Source organism: Pongo pygmaeus, chromosome 20 (genome assembly GCF_028885625.2).
Source record: "Pongo pygmaeus isolate AG05252 chromosome 20, NHGRI_mPonPyg2-v2.0_pri, whole genome shotgun sequence".
NCBI lineage: Eukaryota > Metazoa > Chordata > Mammalia > Primates > Hominidae > Pongo > Pongo pygmaeus.
The window spans coordinates 6,995,964-7,015,540 of NC_072393.2; the positions used below are offsets into that span (position 1 = coordinate 6,995,964).

A 19,577-nucleotide genomic window follows, 5' to 3' on the forward strand; every position below is an offset into this window, starting at 1 on the left:
CAGCCGTTAGCCACTGCGCCCGGCCCACAACATGGATTTTTCTTACTATAAACATCAAGCTACACTTGCCACAGTCTTTTACCGCTGTGGTCTGATTTGTCTTCACCAGAGGGAGAAAGGAGATTCAATAAAAACTGCATGGTTCTCGGCCGGGCATGGTGCCTCACGCCTGTAAACCCAGCACTTTGGGAGGCCGAGGCGGGTGGATCACATGACGACAGGAGTTCGAGTCCAGACCAGCCTGGCCAACATGGTGAAACCCTGTCTCTACAACTACTGCTACTACTACTAATAATAATACAAAAATTAGCCAGATGTGGTGGTGTGCACCTGTGATCCCAGCTACTCGGGAGACTGAGGCAGGAGAATCACTTGAACCCGGGAGGCAGAGGTTACAGTGATCTGAAATCACACCATTACACTCCAGCCTTGGGCAACACTCCATCTCAAAAAGAAAGAAGAAAAAAAAAAACCTGCATGGTTCTCTATTCCCATAAATATACTGCAAAATAACTTTGCCCTCTTATAATCTGAATGATTTATGACATCCAAAAAATACAGATTCATTCACTCAAGAAATATTTATTGACCACCTACAACATGCCGTTTCCCCAGAACATTAAGGCAGTTCAAAAAATATTGAAAAATGGAAAAGTAAGCATATTAGAACATAAAACATTATTTAAATATTTATCCCCAAACTATTAAAAATTTTAATTTCCTGTTCTCAAATGTTTGTAAAAACTTTTTTATTTTTTAGTATTTTTGGAGTCAAGATCTTGCTCTGTCACCCAGACTGGAGTGTAGTGGTACGATTATAGCTCACTGCAGCCTCGACCTCCTGGGCTCAAGCGATCCTCCCACCTCAGCCTCCGGAGTAGCTGGGATGCCAGCCAATCCACATACTGAATACCACTCTTTCAGGGCATGGGAAGTTTTCTGAGAAACAATTCCTTTTACACGACTGACAAAGGAGGAAATGATGTTTGTGTTTTGTGCTTCAGTTCCACATGTTGGTCAAAGAATGGATGATCTAAGATAGTGTTACTCACTCATCTTGTGGTTGGAAGTTGGCAACCAGAGTGATGAATTGTAGACTGCCAAGCCTTGTTTCTCTCCCACGTGGCTTCTCACACTCCAGCAGGCCAGCACTTTTTGACATCCAGTTAATTGTTGTTTCATTCAGTTTCGTATACCACATGAGGTAGGGGTCTAACTTCATTCTTTTTCATTTGGATATCCAGTTGTAAGAGCACCATTTGTTAAAAATATTGTTTTTTCACTTTGGGAGGCTGAGGCTGGTGGATCACTTGAGATCAGGAGTTCAAGACCAGCCTGGTCAACATGGTGAAACCCCTTCTGTACTAAAAATACAAAAATTAGCCAGCATGGTGAAATGCCCCTGTAATCCCAGCTACTCGGGAGGCTAAGGCACATGAATCACTTGAACCCAAGAGGCGGAGGTTGCAGTGAGCTGAGATTGTGCCACTGCTCTCCAGCCTGGGTGACAGAGTGAGACTCTGTCTTTTCCCCATTGAATGGTCTTCGTGCCCTTGTCAAAAACCAGTTAGCTATAGATATGGGTTTATTTCTGGACTCTCAATTCTACCCCTTATCCTTATTTCTATGTTCTATGACCTTATCTTATTTTATGTTTTATGACCTTATCCTTATTTCAATATCACACCTATGATTACAGAATTTCTGTATTAAGTTTGGTAATTGGAAAATATGGGCTTTCCAACTTTGTTTTTCTTTGACAAGATTGTTTCAAACCTTGAAATTCTACATATTAATAAATTATAGGATAGTTTCTCCATTTCTGCAAAAAGGGCCACTGGGATTTTGATAAGGATTTCATTGAATCTATACATTGCTTTGGGTTGTGTTGTAATCTTAATTATTCTAAGTCCTCTGATCTATGGATATGGGATGTCTTTTCATATATTTAAGCTTTCTTCATTACTTTCAGCAATGTTTTCTAGTTTTTAGTACAAATCTCTCACCTTTTAAGTTAAGTTCATACCTAGGTGTTCTACTCTTTTGGATGTTACTATAAATAAAATTATTTCCTTAATTTTCTCTTTGGAGAATTCGTTTGAAGTATATAGAAACACAACTGAGTTTTGCATATTGATCTTGTACCCTGGAGCCTTAAAAATTTGCTCTAATCATTTTTTGTGGATTCTCTGAGATTGCCTGTGTATTGGATCTTGTCATCTGGGAATCAGGATAATTTTACTTCTTCCTTTCCAATTTGAATGCCTTTTATTTGCTTTTCTTGCCTAATTTTTCGAGCTAAAACTTTCAGAACAATGTTTAATAACGAAGTGAAAATGGGCTCCTTGTCTTTGTACTGGACTTAGAGGTGAAGCAGCCAGTCTTTTGCTATCAATTATGATGTTAGCTGTGGTTTCTCATTTATGTCCTCTATCATGTTAAGGAAGTTCCCTCTTATTATATCTGAATGTGTTTTTATGAAAAAGTATTGGATTTGATCAAATGAACTGCTGCATTTTTTTAAATCATGATTTTTTTCTTCCTTTTATTTTTATTTTATTTATTTATTTATTTATCTTTGAGATGGAGTCTCGCTCTGTCACCAGGCTGGAGTGCAATGCAGTGGCACGATCTCGGCTCACTGCAACCTCCGCCTCCCAGATTGAAGCAATTCTCCTGCCTCAGCCTCCCGAGTAGCTGGGACTACAGGCGAGCGCCACCACGCCCAGCTAATTTTTGTACTTTTAGTAGAGACGGGGTTTCACCATGTTGGCCAGAATGGTCTCGATCTCTTGACCTCATGATCTGCCCGCCTCGGCCTCCCAAAGTGCTGGGATTACAGGCATGGGCCACCGCCTTCTTCCTTTTATTAATGTGGTAGATTACATTGATTGATTTAACTAAGTTGAATGTCCTTTGCTTTCCTGGGGTATTTTCTATTTGGACATGGTATATAATTTTTCAAATATGCTATTAGATTTGATTCGCTAGTATTTTATTGGAGATTTTTAATCTGTTATCTTAAAGGTATTGGTCTATAGTTTTCTTGTTATGTCTTTGTCTGGTGTATTACCAGTGAAATGCTGGCCTCATAGAATAAGTTACAGTGTGTTCCCTCCTTTTCTATTTTTGGGGGGATTTTAAAGGTTTGATCAGATTCACTAGTGAAGCCATCTAATTGTGAGCTTTTCTTTGTAGGACTTTTTTATTTGCTAATTCAACCTTTTTTCATATTATAGATCTATTAAAACTTTGTATTTTTTCTTGAATTTGCTTTGTTTTTTATTTTTGTTTTTGTTTTGAGACAAGATCTCACTCTGTGGCCCAGGCTGGAGTGCAATCGTGCGATCTTGGCTCACTGCAACCTCTGCCTCCTCCGTTCAAGCGATTCTCGTGCCTCAGCCACCGAGTAGCTGGGGTTACAGGTGTGCACCACCACGCCTGTCTATTTTTTGTATTTTTAGTAGAGATGGGGTTTCACCATGTTGCCAGGCTGCTCTCGAACTACTGGCCTCATGTGATCTGCCCACCTCAGCCTACCAAAGTGCTGGGATTACAGTCATGAGCCATCACACCCGGCCTTCTTGGATCTGTTTTAATAATTTGTGTATTTTAAGGAATTTGCTCATCTACATTACAGAATTTATTCATGTATACTTCATTATATTCTCCTTTTTTATTTCTGCAAGGTCAGTAAGAGTGTCTCCATGTTCATCTCTAATTTATTTATTTGCATTTGCCCTCTGTCATCGAGGACAGCCTACTTTAAGGTTTGTCAGTTTGCCAATCTTGAAGAACCAACTTGTGGTTTCGCTGATTTTCTCTGTGGTTTTTATATTCTGTATTTCATGTGTATTCATTCTAATCTTTATTTCTTTCTCTCTGCCTGCTTTTAATTTACTTTGCTATTCTTTTTGTAGTTCCTTGAGATTAAAAGTTAGATTATTAATTTGATAACTTCTTTCTTTTTTGAAGAAACCTGTTAAAGGTTTAAATTTGCGAGCAATGTTTCTACAGAATCTCACAGACGTTGATATGTTGTGTTTCCAATTTCATTTCTCTCAAGGTATTTTCTAATTTCACTTGTGCCTTCTTTTTTGTTTTGTTTTGTTTTTTTCAGATGGAGTCTCACTCTGTTGCCCAGGCTGTGGAGTGCAGTGGCGCGATCTCGGCTCACTGCAACCTCTACCTCCTGGGTTCACGCCATTCTCCTGCCTCAGCCCACCCCCGCCCCAAGTAGCTGGGATTATAGGCACAGGCCACCACGCCCGGCCAATTTTCGTACTTTTAGTAGAGATCGGGTTTCACCATGTTGGCCAGGCTGGTCTTGAACTCCTGACCTCAGGTGATCCACCCGCCTCGGACTCCCAAGGTGCTGGGATTACAGGCGTGAGCCACCGCGCCCAGCCGTGCATTCTTCTTTAAACCATTGGTTGTTTATGAGCCTGCTATTTAATTTCCACATATCTGAATTTTCCAGCATTCTTTGTATTGTGAATTTCTAGCTTCTTTCTAGAGCAATCTTAGAAGATACTTTGTATAGTTTCCGTTTTTTTTTTAATTTGCTGTGACCTGTCCCGTGGCCTAACATATGGTCTATCCTGGATAATGTTCCATTGCACTTGAGAGGTGTGACCACTCCGCTGTTGTCAAATGAAGTGCTCTACGTAGGCTTTGCATCCAAGTTGGTCTATAGTTTATTCAAATCCCCCATTTCATGATTAATCCGCTGTCTATTGGGTCTATGCATTATTGCAAGAGCAATATTGATGTCTCCAGCTCTTGTAAAACCATCTATTTTCTGCCTTAAATTTTGTTCATCTTCTTATATTTCTGGGCTCCGTGGTTTCATGAGTACATTGTCATAGTTTTGTTTCTTCTTACTGAATTGACACTTTTATCAGCATATACAGTTGAAACTTGAATACCTTCGGGGTCCGGGCACTGACCCCACACCACCAGCAGTTGAAAATCCACATATAGGACAGGCGCGGTGGCTCACGCCTGTAATCTCAGCACTTTGGGAGGCCGAGGTGGGCAGGTCACCTGAGGTCAGGAGTTCGAGACCAGACTGGTCAACATGGCAAAACACTGTCTCTATTAAAAATACAAACATTGGCTAGGCATGGTGGTGGGTGCTTGTAGTCCCAGCTACTTGGGAGGCTGAGGCAGGAGAATCGCTTGAACCCAGGAGGCGGAGGTTGAAGTGAGCTGAGATCGTGCCATTGCACTCCAGCCTGGTGACAGAGCAAGACTCTCTCTCTCAATAAATAAATAAATAAATAAATAAATAAATAAATCATAAAAGAAAGTAAAAAAAATGGAAAAATGTTACTACAAACACTAAATGATCCTTCAGCATAGAATAATTTAATTACTTCTTGGTTGAAACATTATCTTTTGTAAAAACAAAAAAAAATTACCTTTTGTATACAATGTTCACCGTTTGAGTAATGAGTACCCTAGAAACCCAATCCATGCCATTAAGCAAAATATATTAATAAAATCAACAAATACATGCACCCCTGAATCTAAAAAATAAAAATGAAAATGTAATTTCAAAATAAAACTCTAATGTTAAAATCAGTGTACTTTATTAAATTATGTAATGTAATCATATCACTTAAAAAGTATATAATTTAATTTAATTTTTTAGAATTTCATTTAAAATTAAATTAGAATTTAGTAGAAAAACTAATTAAAATCAGGCCAGGCACAGTGGCTCACACCTGTAATCCCAGCACTTTGGGAGGCCAAAGCAGGCGGATCACCTGAGGTCAGGAGTTTGAGACCAGCCTGACCAACATGGTGAAACCCCCATCTCTACCAAAAATACAAAATTAGCCAGGCGTGGTGGTGCATGCCTGTAATCCCAGCTACTCTGGAGGCTGAGGCAGGAGAATCGCTTGAACCCGGGAGGCAGGGGTTGTGGTGAGCTGAGATCACGCCATTGCACTCCAGCCTGGGCAACAAGAGGGAAACTCCGTCTCAAAAAAAAAAGAAAAGAAAAACTAATAAAAATAATGGTAAACAGACATTGAGGTGTACAATGACATATAAAGGTCTCCTTCTTTGCCTTACGAAACCTAATTTCTCACCACAAAACCATTCACTCCTTACACTTGTTGCCTTTCAAATGCGTTTAATAAAGAACAGGTGGGGAAGTACAAAGTGTCACAATTCATAGCAGAAAAGAGGACGGGCATTAAAAGATAGGGATTCAAAACCCAGGACTGTCCCCGCTGATTCACCCCCCAACTCCGGGGCCACAACCCACAGCTTCTCAGCACCCCCTGCTCCTGCACTTCATCCACCTGTCAGCATTTTTGCCTGCCTGGCCAGCCTGTCTGCCTGCAAGGCCTTGGCCAGTCTCTCCCTGGCTTTCTTCACCCTCCTGGCCTGTCTCCGGATATCTGTAGGAGTCACCAATTGGCCGGAGAGGGGCGGTGAGAGCTGACAACCCAATCCTGGGGTTGGCCCCCCTGCCACAGCTGGAAACTGCCCAGGGGTGGGCTCGGGCCGGCTGTGCACACGCTCAGCACCAGCTCTGTCCAGAGATGCACCGGCCATCCCCAGTGCGAGGATATTTAAGACGCTCTCCAAATGCAGTGGACTTGAACCTTCTCCTTGGCTGCTGCAGGGCTGCAGGGCCTGCAGTCTCCGGTAGGCACAGAGTTGCTGCGGCTTCTCCAGGTGCTCCTCCCCTTTTCTGTGTCTGACCTGGTTGTCAGCATGAGAGCTGATCTTTGTCACCGGCCTCTGGAAGATGCAGCTGGTGAGTCTCATGGGGAGAGCAGACCTCGCAGCTCGTCTCCGATGGGCCTTGGCCATGTGGATTTCTCGTTTCTTCTGTAAAGCCCAGGGCATCATGTTTCTTTTGAGCTTCCCCTTTCAAAAGAAAAGAAAATGTGAGATTTCACCCAAATGGAGAAAGGAGAAGATCAGCTCTGGGGGGCTTCTCTCAGCTCAGTGGAATCTTCCCACCAGCCTCTCTTTCTGGGGAAATGTGTCTCAAATGGCAGTGTACATCATTAGGGTTTGTTAAACTCAGATCTCTGGAACTGAACCGAAGTCAGTTTGGGGTGGACTCTGGAGTCTGCATTTCTCCGTGTGATGCTGATGCTGCTGGCAGAGACTCCAGGCATTGACACTGGGTCCTGGGACCTCATCGGGCTGATGCCAGTCAAGGACTAAATGCTCAAGGTCATGACCCAGGGCCGGTTCCAGACCTTGTCCCTCCTCATCCTCCTCAGAGGACACCCCTCTCTTCTCTTCCCTGCCACTGTCAGCTACACACATGCTGGTGCCTCCTAACCCATCCCCAACAAGACAACGGGATCCCAGACTTCCCTGTTAACCAAGACCTCACATTTCTCTGTATTTCTTTCTGCTGTGCTTCAGGACACAACATCATTTTCATAGCTCCTTGACTCTGGTCTCCAAAGAAATGGTGCACTCGCCAACCCTCACATACTCACTGCCACACCCAGATCCCACCTTCACCTGAACGCCTCCTGCTCATGGAGAAAAACCTCAGAAACGCCATGTCGCTTTCTGTTTCTAATAAGCTCAATTAACTAGAGTTATACCATGAGAGAATCTTTGGATGACATACTGAGAAAGGTGATTAAGTGCCTCCTAAGATTTGACATCCTTTCTTGCTCTAACTCAATTGGAAGACTCTAGTCTCATAAAGCGGTTTCAAATACAGACTTTATCAGTGCACTTTCTATTTTAAAGCCTTCATTTCTGTCCTTCTCATTTCATTTCTGTTGTCCTGCATTAAGATTAAAACTACCCCTTACAGGACCCAAGGTGTTCCCCTTTGGAGGGAAAAGTATTTAGTCTCCTTAGTTACAGGGCACTTATGATGTGCCAAGCTGTGCACTAGAACCCCTGATCCAGAAGTAAACTTCAGAAATCACCACTCTGTTGATTTTCATCTTGGTGAGAAGGAAGACATAATAAACACACTAAAAACAAATTTCTGATAGGGTATCAGATAGAATTAAGTTCCATGATGAAAAAGAAGGGAGAGACAGAGAGGGATGGAGGGAGAGAAACAGAGAAACAGAAAAGAAAGAAATTCACTACAATGAATCGTGACAGTGAGTTTAGGGAGGGACTAACCGATCATTATATTGAACCAGAGAACTAAATTTTTTTCAAAGGGACCAAGCAATTTCTGGTTCAAGAACTTTCCAGAGAGGGAGACAATTTGAAGACTGCAGGGCCAAATAATACCTCTTTTCCTTCTTAGTGATGTTGTTGGACTTTTAAAAAATCGGGGCTATTATCGCCAGATAGTTCCATGGCCAAAAAATTAGAATACCTGGAATATTACTCAACAAATATTAACACCTAGGGTATAAGTTTCCACGAGATAGCATCTAGTTTTGAGAACGACTTGCTAATAACTGTAAAGATGTTTTACAGAAAGAAAAAGGAATACAAATGGACGTTATTTCGGTCAATAGTCAATAAGGATCCCATACTCACCAGAATAAGCGGGCTTGGAAAAGAGGTGAACGCAGGCTCTCCCATAGCTGTAGAGTTCCTCCTGCTGACCCCACTCCTGAGATGCAGACAGCCCTTGGCTTGCCGGAAAATGCAGTGGCTTCTGCATCTGGCTCCTCTTTTATAGAGGAAGGGAGTGATAATGCAATCAGTGGATAATCCACAGGGACACCCTGTCTCCGCCCATTGGATTTGAAGCATTTCTAAATCTTTATACAGAAACCAACATGGTGTTACCAACACTGAGTGTTAGTAGAAAAAGAATTTAATCCATGTGTGTGGCGGGGTGGTATTTACAGTTAATATCAGCATTTTAGATATGTTTCCTTTTCCTCCCATTCTTTCAAACATCTTTGAAAGCATTCTACGGAAAGAAGAATGGAATTGTCGGCCGGGTGCGGTGGCTCACTCCTGTAATCCCAGCCCTTTGAGAGGCCGAGGCGGGCGGATCACCTGAGGTCAGGAGTTCGAGAGCAGCCTCAACATGGAGAAACCCCGTCTCTACTAAAAATACAAAATCATCTGGGCATGATGGTGCACGCCTGTAATCCCAGCTACTCGGGAGGCTGAGGCAGGAGAATGGTGTGAACCCGGGAGGCAAAAGTTGCAGTGAGCTGAGATTGAACCACTACACTCCAGCCTGGGCGACAGAGTGAGACTCCGTCTCAAAAAAAAAGAGAGAACAAAGAAAAAGAAAAATACCTAATAAATAAACATACCTAATAAAAAAGAAATACAATCTCAGTAGCCTTGGTCTATGGAGTGACTACTGAGTTTTTTCTTATTATTTTTCACGATCTTTTCATTGTATAAATCTTCCTGGTTTGATCTTTGAAGAGGCAGACAGATGCTGGCTATTTTGCCAATTTGGACCTGGGGCTAGGAAGTTTGAGACACAATTAGCTTACGTATTTAATCATATTGTGGCAATTTCAATGTACCGATGCCTCCCCTGCAAACTCCAATATACAGATACACTATACTGCACTCTAGCCTAGGCGACAGTGTGAGACTCCATCTAAAAAAAAAAAAAAAGAAAGATCTCCTATTAATGAAAATGCAGCGAGAAATGGGTGTTAGAAAATCATATTGGAAAAGATATTTGCATGATGTGCATCCAGTAAAGTACATCAAGCCAGAATACAGAATAGAAAGATGTCCATCGAATGAAAAAAATACGAAAAATTTACGTGCAAAATGGGTGAAAAACTTCAGTAGGCACTGCTGAAGAGAGAATAAATAAATGGACAATACAATCCTGAACACATGTCCAAATTCTGTTTAGCTTCAGGTAAACGCTGGTGAAAAATCACTATGAGATACTCGTATACACTTCTGTTTGGCTAAAATGAAAAAATAGCAATGCCAAGTGCAGACACAGCTATGGAGCAATCATACCATTCACGTATAGCCAGTGAGAGTTTAAATGGGAAGAAATGTACTTTATTTGTATACCAACCTGAACGTACATTGGAATCTCCTGGAGAGTTTGAAAAACTAATGGTAGCACCCACCCCTATACATTTTTATTCCACTGATGTTGGATGCAGCCTGGGCTATAGGAATTTTACAATCCCCCAGAGGCCAAAAGGAGAGCCAAGGATGACACACCACTTCCCTGGTTGGTTTGGAGTCTGTGGTTTTGAACCTTGGTTTGCAGAAAACACACCTGGGAGTGTTTTCACACCTGGGCGCCTTCCAGACCAGTGTCTCAGGATGCCGATGGGAGGGGCCAGGAAATCAGAAATCATTTATTTATTTATTTATTTAGAGAGCGTCTCCCTCTGTTTCCCAGGCTGGAGTGCAGTGGCATGCTCTCAGGTCACTGCAAGCTCTGCCTCCCGGGTTTAAGCGATTCTCCTGCCTCAGCCTCCCGAGTAGCTGGGACTACAGGCAAGTGCCACCACGCCCAGCTAATTTTTGTACTTTTAGTAGAGACGGGGTTTCACCCTGTTGGCCAGAATGGTCTCGATCTCTTGACCTCATGATATGCCTGCCTTGGCCTCCCAAAGTGCTGGGATTACAGGCCTCAGCCACCACACCCAGCCTTCTTCCTTTTATTAGTGTGGTAGATTACATTGATTGATTTAACTAAGTTGAATGTCCTTTGCTTTCCTGGGGTATTTTCTATTTGGACATGGTAGATAATTTTTCAAATATGCTATTAGATTTGATTTGCTAATATTTTATTGGAGATTTTTAATCTGTTATCTTAAAGGTATTGGTCTATAGTTTTCTTGTTATGTCTTTGTCTGGTGTGTTACCAGTGAAATGCTGGCCTCATAGAATAAGTTACAATGTGTTCCCTCCTTTTCTATTTTTGGGGGGATTTTAAAGGTTTGATCAGATTCACTAGTGAAGCCATCTAATTGTGAGCTTTTCTTTGTAGGACTGTTTTTTTTTGCTAATTCAACCTTTTTTCATATTATAGATCTATTCAAACTTTGTATTTTTTCTTGAATTTGCTTTGTTTTTTATTTTTGTTTTTGTTTTGAGACAAGGTCTCACTCTGTGGCCCAGGCTGGAGTGCAATCGTGCGATCTTGGCTCACTGCAACCTCTGCCTCCTCCGTTCAAGCGATTCTCGTGCCTCAGCCACCGTGTAGCTAGGGTTACAGGTGTGCACCACCACGCCTGTCTATTTTTTGTATTTTTAGTAGAGATGGGGTTTCACCATGTTGCCAGGCTGGTCTCGAACTACTGGCCTCATGTGATCTGCCCACCTCAGCCTACCAAAGTGCTGGGATTACAGTCATGAGCCATCACACCCGGCCTTCTTGGATCTGTTTTAATAATTTGTGCATTTTAAGGAATTTGCTCATCTACATTACAGAATTTATTCATGTATACTTCATTATATTCTCCTTTTTTATTTCTGCAAGGTCAGTAAGAGTGTCTCCATGTTCATCTCTAATTTATTTATTTGCATTTGCCCTCTGTCATCGAGGACAGCCTACTTTAAGGTTTGTCAGTTTGCCAATCTTGAAGAACCAACTTGTGGTTTCGCTGATTTTCTCTGTGGTTTTTATATTCTGTATTTCATGTGTATTCATTCTAATCTTTATTTCTTTCTCTCTGCCTGCTTTTAATTTACTTTGCTATTCTTTTTGTAGTTCCTTGAGATTAAAAGTTAGATTATTAATTTGATAACTTCTTTCTTTTTTGAAGAAACCTGTTAAAGGTTTAAATTTGCGAGCAATGTTTCTACAGAATCTCACAGACGTTGATATGTTGTGTTTCCAATTTCATTTCTCTCAAGGTATTTTCTAATTTCACTTGTGCCTTCTTTCTTCTTTTGTTTTGTTTTTTTCAGATGGAGTCTCACTCTGTTGCCCAGGCTGTGGAGTGCAGTGGCGCGATCTCGGCTCACTGCAACCTCTACCTCCTGGGTTCACGCCATTCTCCTGCCTCAGCCCACCCCCGCCCCAAGTAGCTGGGATTATAGGCACAGGCCACCACGCCCGGCTAATTTTTGTACTTTTAGTAGAGATCGGGTTTCACCATGTTGGCCAGGCTGGTCTTGAACTCCTGACCTCAGGTGGTCCAACCGCCTCGGACTCCCAAGGTGCTGGGATTACAGGCATGAGCCACCGCGCCCAGCCGTGCATTCTTCTTTAAACCGTTGGTTGTTTATGAGCCTGCTATTTAATTTCCACATATCTGAATTTTCCAGCATTCTTTGTATTGTGAATTTCTAGCTTCTTTCTAGAGCAATCTTAGAAGATACTTTGTATAGTTTCCGTTTTTTTTTTTTTAATTTGCTGTGACCTGTCCCGTGGCCTAACATATAGTCTATCCTGGATAATGTTCCATTGCACTTGAGTGGGGTGACCACTCCGCTGTTGTCAAATGAAGTACTCTACGTAGGCTTTGCATCCAAGTTGGTCTATGGTTTATTCAAATCCCCCATTTCATGATTAATCCGCTGTCTATTGGGTCTATGCATTATTGCAAGAGCAATATTGATGTCTCCAGCTCTTGTAAAACCATCTATTTTCCGCCTTAAATTTTGTTCATCTTCTTATATTTCTGGGCTCCGTGGTTTCATGAGTACATTGTCATAGTTTTGTTTCTTCTTACTGAATTGACACTTTTATCAGCATATACAGTTGAACCTTGAACATCTTGGGGGTCCGGACATTGACCCCACACCACCAGCAGTTGAAAATCCACATATAGGCCGGGCGCGGTGGCTCACGCCTGTAATCCCAGCACTTGGGGAGGCCGAGGTGGGCAGGTCACCTGAGGTCAGGAGTTCGAGACCAGACTGGTCAACATGGCAAAACACTGTCTCTATTAAAAATACAAAAATTGGCTAGGCATGGTGGTGGGCGCTTGTAGTCCCAGCTACTTGGGAGGCTGAGGCAGGAGAATCGCTTGAACCCAGGAGGCAGAGGGTGAAGTGAGTTAAGATCGTGCCATTGCACTCCAGCCTGGTGACAGAGCAAGACTCTCTCTCTCAATAAATAAATAAATAAATAAATAAATAATGAAAGAAAGCAAAAAAAAAAAAAAAAAAGGAAAAATGTAACTACAAAACACTAAATGATCCTTCACCATAGAATAATTTAACTACTTCTTGGTTGAAACATTATCTTTTGTAAAAACAAAAAAAAATTACCTTTTGTATACAATGTTCACCATTTGAGTAACGAGTACCCTAGAAACCCAATCCATGCCATTAAGCAAAATATATTAATAAAATCAACAAATACATGTACCCCTGAATCTAAAAAATAAAAATGAAAATGTAATTTCAAAATAAAAATTTAATGTTAAAATCAGTGTACTTCATTAAGTTATGTAATGTAATCATATCACTTAAAAAGTATATAATTTAATTTTATTTTTTAGAATTTCATTTAAAATTAAATTAGAATTTAGTAGAAAAACTAATTAAAATCAGGCCAGGCACAATGGCTCACACCTGTAATCCCAGCACTTTGGGAGGCCAAAGCAGGCGGATCACCTGAGGTCAGGAGTTTGAGACCAGCCTGACCAACATGGTGAAACCCCCATCTCTACCAAAAATACAAAATTAGCCAGGCGTGGTGGTGCATGCCTGTAATCCCAGCTACTCGGGAGGCTGAGGCAGGAGAATCGCTTGAACACGGGAGGCAGGGGTTACGGTGAGCTGAGATCACGCCATTGCACTCCAGCCTGGGCAACAAGAGGGAATCTCCGTCTCAAAAAAAAAAAAAAAAAAAACAGAAAAGAAACGAAAAACTAATAAAAATAATGGTAAACAGACATTGAGGTGTACAATGACATATAAAGGTCTCCTTCTTTGCCTTACGAAACCCAATTTCTCACGACAAAACCATCCACTCCTTACACTTGTTGCCTTTCAAATGCGTTTAATAAAGAACAGGTGGGGAAGTACACAGTGTGACAATTCATAGCAGAAAAGAGGACGGGCATTAAAAGATAGGGATTCAAAACCCAGGACTGTCCCCGCTGACTCACCCCCCAACTCCGGGGCCACACCCCACAGCTTCTCAGCACCCCCTCCTCCTGCACTTCATCCACCTGTCAGCATTTTTGCCTGCCTGGCCAGCCTGTCTGCCTGCAAGGCCTTGGCCAGTCTCTCCCTGGCTTTCTTCACCCTCCTGGCCTGTCTCCGGATATCTGTAGGAGTCACCAACTGGCCAGAGAGGGGCGGTGAGAGCTGACAACCCACTCCTGGGGTTGGCCCCCCTGCCACAGCTGGAAACTGCCCAGGGGTGGGCTCAGGCCGGCTGTGCACACGCTCAGCACCAGCTCTGTCCAGAGATGCACCGGCCATCCCCAGTGCAAGGATATTTAAGACGCTCTCCAAATGCAGTGGACTTGAACCTTCTCCTTGGCTGCTGCAGGGCTGCAGGGCCTGCAGTCTCCGGTAGGCGCAGAGTTGCTGCGGCTTCTCCAGGAGCTCCTCCCCTTTTCTGTGTCTGACCTGGTTGTCAGCATGAGAGCTGATCTTTGTCACCGGCCTCTGGAAGATGCAGCTGGCGAGTCTCATGGGGAGAGCAGACCTCGCAGCTCGTCTCCGATGGGCCTTGGCCATGTGGATTTCTCGTTTCTTCTGTAAAGCCCAGGGCATCATGTTTCTTTTGAGCTTCCCCTTTCAAAAGAAAAGAAAATGTGAGATTTCACCCAAATGGAGAAAGGAGAAGATCAGCTCTGGGGGGCTTCTCTCAGCTCAGTGGAATCTTCCCACCAGCCTCTCTTTCTGGGGAAATGTGTCTCAAATGGCAGCGTACATCATCAGGGTTTGTTAAACTCAGATCTCTGGACCTGAACCCAAGTCAGTCTGGGGTGGACTCTGGACTCTGCATTTCTCTCTGTGATGCTGCTGCTGCTGGCAGAGACTCCAGGCATTGACACTGGGTCCTGGGACCTCATCGGGCTCATGCGAGTCAAGGACTAAATGCTCAAGGTCATGACCCGGGACCAGTTCCAGACCTTGTCCCTCCTCATCCTCCTCAGAGGACACCCCTCTCTTCTCTTCCCTGCCACTGTCAGCTACACACATGCTGGTGCCTCCTAACCCATCCCCAACAAGACACCGGGATCCCAGACTTCCCTGTTAACCAAGACCTCACATTTCTCTGTATTTCTTTCTGCTGTGCTTCAGGACACAACATCATTTTCATAGCTCCTTGACTCTGGTCTCCAAAGAAATGGTGCACTCGCCAACCCTCACATACTCATTGCCACACCCAGATCCCACCTTCACCTGAACGCCTCCTGCTCATGGAGAAAAACCTCAGAAACGCCGTGTCGCTTTCTGTTTCTAATAAGCTCAATTAACTAGAGTTATGTCATGAGAGAATCTTTGGATGACATACTGAGAAAGATGATTAAGTGCCTCCTAAGATTTGACATCCTTTCTTGCTCTAACTCAATTGGAAGACTCTAGTCTCATAAAGCGGTTTCAAATACAGACTTTATCAGGGCACTTTCTATTTTAAAGCCTTCATTTCTGTCCTTCTCATTTCATTTCTGTTGTCCTGCATTAAGATTAAAACTACCCCTTACACTACCCAAGGTGTTCCCCTTTGGAGGGAAAAGTATTTAGTCTCCTTAGTTACAGGGCACTTATGATGTGCCAAGCTGTGCAGTAGAACCCCTGATCCAGAAGTAAACTTCAGAAATCACCGCTCTGTTGATTTTCATCTTGGTGAGAAGGAAGACATAATAAACACACTAAAAACAAATTTCTGATAGGGTATCAGATAGAATTAAGTTCCATGATGAAGAAGAAGGGAGAGACAGAGAGGGATGGAGGGAGAGAAACAGAGAAACAGAAAAGAAAGAAATCCACTACAATGAATCGTGACAGTGAGTTTAGGGAGGGACTAACCGATCATTATATTGAACCAGAGAACTAAATTTTTTTTAAAGGGACCAAGCAATTTCTAGTTCAAGAACTTTCCAGAGAGGGAGACAATTTGAAGACTGCAAGGCCAAATAATACCTGTTTTCCTTCTTAGTGATGTTGTTGGACTTTTAAAAAATCGGGGCTATTATCCCCAGATAGTTCCATGGCCAAAAAATTAGAATACCTGGAATATTACTCAACAAATATTAACACCTAGGGTATAAGTTTCCACGAGATAGCATCTAGTTTTGAGAATGACTTGCTAATAACTGTAAAGATGTTTTACAGAAAGAAAAAGGAATACAAATGGACATTATTTCGGTCAATAGTCAATAAGGATCCCATACTCACCAGAATAAGCGGGCTTGGAAAAGAGGTGAACGCAGGCTCTCCCATAGCTGTAGAGTTCCTCCTGCTGACCCCACTCCTGAGATGCAGACAGTCCTTGGCTTGCCGGAAAATGCAGTGGCTTCTGCATCTGGCTCCTCTTTTATAGAGGAAGGGAGTGATAATGCAATCAGTGGATAATCCACAGGGACACCCTGTCTCCGCCCATTGGATTTGAAGCATTTCTAAATCTTTACACAGAAACCAACATGGTGTTACCAACACTGAGTGTTAGTAGAAAAAGAATTTAATCCATGTGTGTGGCGGGGTGGTATTTACAGTTAATATCAGCATTTTAGATATGTTTCCTTTTCCTCCCATTCTTTCAAACATCTTTGAAAGCATTCTACGGAAAGAAGAATGGAATTGTCGGCCGGGTGCGGTGGCTCACTCCTGTAATCCCAGCCCTTTGAGAGGCCGAGGCGGGCGGATCACCTGAGGTCAGGAGTTCGAGAGCAGCCTCAACATGGAGAAACCCCGTCTCTACTAAAAATACAAAATTATCTGGGCATGATGGTGCACGCCTGTAATCCCAGCTACTCGGGAGGCTGAGGCAGGAGAATGGTGTGAACCCGGGAGGCAAAGGCTGCAGTGAGCTGAGATTGAACCACTACACTCCAGCCTGGGCGACAGAGTGAGACTCCATCTCAAAAAAAAAGAGAGAACAAACAAAAAGAAAAACACCTAATAAATAAACATACCTAATAAAAAAGAAATACAATCTCAGCAGCCTGGGTCTATGAAGTGACTACTGAGTTTTTTCTTATTATTTTTCATGATCTTTTCATTGTATAAATCTTCCTGGTTTGATCTTTGAAGAGGCAGACAGATGCTGGCTATTTTGCCAATTTGGACCTGGGGCTAGGAAGTTTGAGACACAATTAGCTTACGTATTTAATCACATTGTGGCAATTTCAGTGTACCGATGCCTCCCCTGCAAACTCCAATATACAGATACACTATACTGCACTCTAGCCTGGGCGACAGAGTGAGACTCCATCTAAAAAAAAAAAAAGAAAGATATTCTATTAATGAAAATGCAGCGAGAAATGGGTGTTAGAAAATCATATTGGAAAAGATATTTGCGTGATGTGCATCCAGTAAAGTACATCAAGCCAGAATACAGAATAGAAAGATGTCCATCGAATGAAAAAAAATACGAAAAATTTATGTGCAAAATGGGTGAAAAACTTCAGTAGGCACTACTGAAGAGAGAATAAATAAATGGTCAATACAATCCTGAACACATGTCCAAATTCTGTTTAGCTTCAGATAAACGCCAGTGAAAAATCACTATGAGATACTCGTATACACTTCTGTTTGGCTAAAATGAAAAAATAGCAATGCCAAGTGCAGACAAGGCTGTGGAGCAATCGTACCATTCACGTGTAGCCAGTGAGAGTTTAAATGGGAAGAAATGTACTTTATTTGTATCCCAACCTGAACGTACATTGGAATCTCCTGGAGAGTTTGAAAAACTAATGGTAGCACCCACCCCTATACATTTTCATTCCACTGACGTTGGATGCAGCCTGGGCTATAGGAATTTTGCAATCCCCCAAAGGCCAAAAGGACAGCCAAGGATGACACACCACTTCCCTGGTTGGTTTGGAGTCTGTGGTTTTGAACCTTGGTTTGCAGAAAACACACCTGGGAGTGTTTTCACACCTGGGCACCTTCCAGACCAGTGTCTCAGGATGCCTATGGGAGGGGCCAGGAAATCAGAAATCATTAATTAATTAATTAATTAATTAATTAATCTAGAGAGCGTCTCCCTCTGTTTCCCAGGCTGGAGTGCAGTGGCATGCTCTCAGGTCACTGCAAGCTCTGCCTCCCGGGTTTAAGCGATTCTCCTGCCTCAGCCTCCCGAGTAGCTGGGACTACAGGCAAGTGCCACCACACCCAGCTAATTTTTGTACTTTTAGTAGAGACGGGGTTTCACCCTGTTGGCCAGAATGGTCTCGATCTCTTGACCTCATGATATGCCTGCCTTGGCCTCCCAAAGTGCTGGGATTACAGGCCTCAGCCACCACACCCAGCCTTCTTCCTTTTATTAGTGTGGTAGATTACATTGATTGATTTAACTAAGTTGAATGTCCTTTGCTTTCCTGGGGTATTTTCTATTTGGACATGGTAGATAATTTTTCAAATATGCTATTAGATTTGATTTGCTAATATTTTATTGGAGATTTTTAATCTGTTATCTTAAAGGTATTGGTCTATAGTTTTCTTGTTATGTCTTTGTCTGGTGTGTTACCAGTGAAATGCTGGCCTCATAGAATAAGTTACAATGTGTTCCCTCCTTTTCTATTTTTGGGGGGATTTTAAAGGTTTGATCAGATTCACTAGTGAAGCCATCTAATTGTGAGCTTTTCTTTGTAGGACTGTTTTTTTTTGCTAATTCAACCTTTTTTCATATTATAGATCTATTCAAACTTTGTATTTTTTCTTGAATTTGCTTTGTTTTTTATTTTTGTTTTTGTTTTGAGACAAGGTCTCACTCTGTGGCCCAGGCTGGAGTGCAATCGTGCGATCTTGGCTCACTGCAACCTCTGCCTCCTCCGTTCAAGCGATTCTCGTGCCTCAGCCACCGTGTAGCTAGGGTTACAGGTGTGCACCACCACGCCTGTCTATTTTTTGTATTTTTAGTAGAGATGGGGTTTCACCATGTTGCCAGGCTGCTCTCGAACTACTGGCCTCATGTGATCTGCCCACCTCAGCCTACCAAAGTGCTGGGATTACAGTCATGAGCCATCACACCCGGCCTTCTTGGATCTGTTTTAATAATTTGGGCATTTTAAGGAATTTGCTCATCTACATTACAGAATTTATTCATGTATACTTCATTATATTCTCCTTTTTTATTTCCGCAAGGTCAGTAATAGTGTCCCCATGTTCATCTCTAATTTATTTATTTGCATTTGCCCTCTGTCATCGAGGACAGCCTACTTTAAGGTTTGTCAGTTTGCCAATCTTGAAGAACCAACTTGTGGTTTCGCTGATTTTCTCTGTGGTTTTTATATTCTGTATTTCATGTATATTCATTCTAATCTTTCTTTCTTTCTCTCTGCCTGCTTTTAATTTACTTTGCTATTCTTTTTGTGGTTCCTTGAGATTAAAAGTTAGATTATTAATTTGATAACTTCTTTCTTTTTTGAAGAAACCTGTTAAAGGTTTAAATTTGCGAGCAATGTTTCTACAGAATCTCACAGACGTTGATATGTTGTGTTTCCAATTTCATTTCTCTCAAGGTATTTTCTAATTTCACTTGTGCCTTCTTTTTTGTTTTGTTTTGTTTTTTTCAGATGGAG

At 42.3% G+C, this 19,577-nt stretch overlaps 2 protein-coding genes across 2 annotated transcripts; both read right to left on the bottom strand.

Annotated features, from left to right (window-relative positions):
• Positions 1–6,306: 6,306 nt before the first annotated feature.
• Positions 6,307–8,593, bottom strand: LOC129020815 (putative methyl-CpG-binding domain protein 3-like 5). The gene is made up of 2 exons (XM_054465650.2): positions 8,500–8,593; positions 6,307–6,888 (listed from the first exon to the last, which is right to left on the bottom strand). Exons 1-2 carry the CDS (start codon positions 8,542–8,544, stop codon positions 6,307–6,309), a joined length of 627 nt encoding a protein of 208 aa, XP_054321625.2. The 5' UTR covers positions 8,545–8,593.
• A 5,263-nt stretch (positions 8,594–13,856) lies between these two features.
• On the bottom strand, positions 13,857–16,309 carry LOC129020814 (putative methyl-CpG-binding domain protein 3-like 5). Its single transcript, XM_054465649.2, has 2 exons — positions 16,231–16,309; positions 13,857–14,619 (listed from the first exon to the last, which is right to left on the bottom strand). The coding sequence occupies exons 1-2, from the start codon at positions 16,273–16,275 to the stop codon at positions 14,038–14,040; spliced, it is 627 nt and encodes a 208-aa protein (XP_054321624.2). The 5' UTR covers positions 16,276–16,309; the 3' UTR covers positions 13,857–14,037.
• Between the last annotated feature and the right edge of the window lie 3,268 nt (positions 16,310–19,577).

Excerpts from the sequence above, each read along its gene's own strand:
- LOC129020815 (XM_054465650.2), bottom strand. The coding sequence starts at position 8,544 with ATGGGAGAGCCTGCGTTCACCTCTTTTCCAAGCCCGCTTATTCTG. Across the intron at positions 6,889-8,499 it reads TTCCAAGCCCGCTTATTCTG|GGGAAGCTCAAAAGAAACAT; the intron begins GTGAGTATGGGA and ends TTCTTTTGAAAG.
- LOC129020814 (XM_054465649.2), bottom strand. The coding sequence starts at position 16,275 with ATGGGAGAGCCTGCGTTCACCTCTTTTCCAAGCCCGCTTATTCTG. Across the intron at positions 14,620-16,230 it reads TTCCAAGCCCGCTTATTCTG|GGGAAGCTCAAAAGAAACAT; the intron begins GTGAGTATGGGA and ends TTCTTTTGAAAG.